This window comes from Myotis lucifugus, unplaced genomic scaffold (assembly GCF_000147115.1).
Source record: "Myotis lucifugus unplaced genomic scaffold, Myoluc2.0 scaffold_1725, whole genome shotgun sequence".
Taxonomy (NCBI): Eukaryota; Metazoa; Chordata; class Mammalia; order Chiroptera; family Vespertilionidae; genus Myotis; species Myotis lucifugus.
In genome coordinates this window covers 25,703-29,488 of record NW_005872773.1, presented here as the reverse complement: position 1 = coordinate 29,488, position 3,786 = coordinate 25,703, and the positions used below count along the sequence as shown (strand labels likewise).

At 51.1% G+C, this 3,786-nt stretch overlaps 1 protein-coding gene across 1 annotated transcript in view; it reads right to left on the bottom strand.

Moving 5' to 3' along the window:
- The window catches only part of PLEKHA4 (pleckstrin homology domain containing A4), a 24,316-nt gene that overhangs the window by 13,482 nt on the left and 7,048 nt on the right, over positions 1 to 3,786 (bottom strand). Inside the window, exons 6-7 of the mRNA XM_023748718.1 lie at positions 3,268 to 3,550; positions 2,228 to 2,302 (exon numbers count right to left, since the gene is read on the bottom strand). Of these exons, the coding sequence (XP_023604486.1) occupies positions 2,228 to 2,302; positions 3,268 to 3,550 (358 nt within the window). The remainder of the gene's footprint in view (positions 1 to 2,227; positions 2,303 to 3,267; positions 3,551 to 3,786) is intronic.

The following is a 3,786-nucleotide window of genomic DNA, read 5'->3' as shown; positions in this document are numbered from 1 at the left end:
CCCCCCCCCCCCCCCGACACACACACCTAGAATATCTTCTCCCCACCCTGGACCTCAGCAGCGGTTGGGTCCCGGGAGGGATTACATCTGTCCCCAAACTTTGGTTGAAAGAAGAGTCCGGGGGAGGGCCCCGGTGAGGAAGAGGAGAGAAAGCCGGGGTCACCGGGGCGGCCAGGGCTTTACTGCAGCTCAGAGCTGAGCCCGCTCCGCTTCTACCGACAGACACCCCCTCCCTGTTATCTTCGCTCCAAGCGTTAGCAAACCTCAGCAGGCCCATTGTCTACTTCTTGGCTTTAGGAAGATACCACGTGCTCTGTTAACAAATAGCTATAAGAAGTATTATCATTAACGGGAACCATTTAGACATTTCCTTTACTGCTGAGACTAAACCAGGGATGCCCACTACCACTGTTACCGTTTAACACAGTATTAGAGATCCTGCCCAATGCTGTGAGACACAGAAGACAGTCCAGCCAGTGTGGCTCAGTTGGTTGAGCATCATCCTGGGCATCAAAAGGTTGTCAGTTTGCCTAACCGTGTGGCTCAGTGGTTGAGCGTTACTCTATGAACCAGAAGGTCATGATTCGATTCCCGGTCAAGGCACATGCCCAGGTTGCAGGCTTGATCCCCAGTGTGGGGCGTGCAGGAGGCAGCCGATCAATGATTTTCTCTTATCTTTGATGTTTCTATCTCTCTCTCCCTCTCCCTTCCTCTCTGAAATCAACATATGTGTGTGTGTGTGTGTATGTGTATATATCATTCTTATATAATAAAAGCCTAATATGCTAAGTGTCTGACTGTTTGTTCAACTGTTCGACCAGTTGCTATGATGTGCACTGACCACCAGGGCAGACGCTCCCACCGGTAGGTTAGCTTGCTGCTGGGGTCCAGCTGATTGGGACTGGGAGAGTCAGGCTGGACACACCCTGGAGCCCTCCCTCAGCCTGGCCTGTGGGGATTGGTTGCCAGTTTGGTTCTTGGTCAGGGCACATGCCCAGGTTGCTGGCTCGATCCCCGGGGAGGGGCGTGCAGGAGGCAGCCAATCAATGATTCTCTCTCATCATGGATGTTTCTCTCTCTCTCTCCCTTCCTCTCTCTCTAAACATCAATTTTAAAATCTTTAAAAAAGAAAAGAATAGGAAGGGGAAAATAAAAACCATAATTTACAGATGACATGCTCATCTACCCAGAAAAGCCAACCAACAGAATCAAAGATTAGAACAAATAGAATTCAGCAAGGATGTCACATGCAAGATAAACATTAATAGCATATCTCTAGCCCTGGCGAGGTAGTTCAATTGGTTAGACTTCAGTGGTTGGCAAACTCATTAGTCAACAGAGCCAAATAGCAACAGTACAACGATTGAAATTTCTTTTGAGAGCCAAATTTTTTAAACTTAAACTATATAGGTAGGTACATTGTTATTAACTTCATTAGGGTCCACACTCAAGGGGCCAAAGAGCCGCATGTGGCTCGGGAGCCGCAGTTTACCGACCACGGGGTTAGAGCATCATGCCAAGGTTGGGGGCTTGATCTACAGTCAGGACACATACAAGAATCAACCAATGAATGGAATGAATGAGTGGAACAACAAATTGATCTCTCTCTCTCAAAAAAAAATCAATCAAAAATGTTTTAAATAGCATATCTCTACACCATCAATAACTAGAAAACATAATTGAAAAGATGATGTCATTCAAATAGTATAAAAACTGTCAGGTAGCCCTGGCTGGCTTGGCTCAGTGGATAGAGCATCAGCCTGTGGACTGAAGGGTCCCAGGTTCGATTCCGGCCAAGGGCGCATGCCTGGGTTGCAGGCTCGATCCCCAGTTGGGGGCGTGCAGGAGGCAGCCGATCAATGATTCTCTCTCATTGACATTTCTCTCTCTCTTCTTCTCCCTTCCTCTCTAAAATCAATAAAGAAATATATTTTAAAAAAATCTGTCAGGTATTTGAGCGTTATCTTAACTAAGAACACATAAGATCTCTATGGAAAAACTTTAAGACTCAAGTAAAAGATCTAGAAGATGCTATGACTGAATGGAGAGATAGTCTGTATGTATGCCACCTGGTTTGCGGCAGCCTGAGGAAACTAACGGAAGCCCCTGCCCAAGGCCCTTGAAACACCCGCCCCAGTCTAGGCTCACTAGTCCACATGAGGTTCAGCTTAGCCAGGAAAGCAAGGGAGGGGGCTCTGGCGGTTTCGAGGTGCCCCAGGATATTTACCAATAAAACCATGGAAGCCCGAGTCCCAGGAGATCTTGGGGGCAGCTGGATATAAGTGGAGGAGCCAGAGGGGACCTGGGAGGAATATTGAAAAAGAGATATTCAGAAATTGGCATGTCTTAGCAACACATATGAAAGTGGGGGTGCCCAGCCCTAGCTGGTTTGGCTCAGTGGATAGAGCATCACCGGCCTGCAGGCTGAAAGGTCCCAGGTTCGATTCCGGTCAAGGGCACATGCCCATGTTGCGGGCTCGATCCCCAGTAGGGAGGTGTGCAGGAGGCAGCCGATCAATGATTCCCTCTCATCACTGATGTTTCTATCTCTTTCTCCCTCTCCCTTCCTCTCTGAAATCAATAAAAATATATTTAAAAAAATAAAGTGGGTGTGCCCAGAACTGAAGTGCCCTGGGAGGCCCTTTGAGGTTCAAAACTGGGCCGCCTAACTTCCTCCACTACCTGCTCTCCGGCCCAGTGTCACTGTAGGGACACGCAGGATGCTAATAAAGAGACAAGCCTGGCCCTGACCCGTTTGGCTCAGTGGATGGAGCCTCGGCCTGCGGACTGAAGGGTCCCAGGTTGGATTCCGGCCAAGGGTATGTACCTTGGTTGCGGGCACATCCCCAGTAGGGAGTGTGCAGGAGGCAGCTGATCGATGTTTCTCTCTATCCCTCTCCCTTCCTCTCTGTAAAAAATCAATAAAATATATTTTTTAAAAAGAGAGAGAGAGAGAGACAAGTCTGGCCAACCAGCCCCAGGGCGGATGGGAGCTGCCCTCTGCCCTCCCTCTCACTCTTGTGGTTAGCTGTGGATAATTCTGGGCTCCAATCCCGTGATGCCCAGAGAAAATAGCAGGCGGCCAACTTGGAAAGACAAACTGGAGACAGGAGGCAGTTGCAACCCACCCCACTTCTGTGCAACCCACACCTCTTCTCACGCCCTTGTCCAGGCGGAGGGTCCTCCGGACTACAATCCCCCAAATGCTGAAGGTGTAATGGCCCCGAGGCCAGCCTGGAGCTACAGCCCCATCTCCTCCCTACTCACCTGCGTCCTGGCCTCCTGATGCCACGGCTGGGGGCTCCGGGGGGGCCTTCCTCCCCCAGCCTCGGAAGCGGGTCCTCGGCGAGGAGTGGGAGGCCGGGAAAGGGCCTGGCGCTGGGGGCCCCATTCCGAGGGAGGGCGCACGTCGATGCGACTCAGTGGGGTATGGGGTCTGGCCGGGAGTGGGGTGTCACCCGAGGAGGAGGGAGGGGGCCTGCGGGCAGGGGCCGACCGGGGCCGGGGGAGACTCAGAGGGGAGGGCGGGCGAGAGAGGGGTGTGAACAGGCTGCGGGGAGGAGAGAATGGGGGGGGGGGACTGAGAATGGGGGGGAACTGGCTCAACTCGAGTCTCTCGCCAACAACAACAAGTCAGCCTCAAAGACGTGTCTCCCTTTGTGGTGTCTTCCTTGTCCTTCTAAGAAAAGTGGTTCTCAACCTTCTGGCCTTTCAATAAAGTTCCCTTTCAATATGTTGTGACCCAACCATATATAAAAATCAATTTCCGTGGCTACTTCATCACTA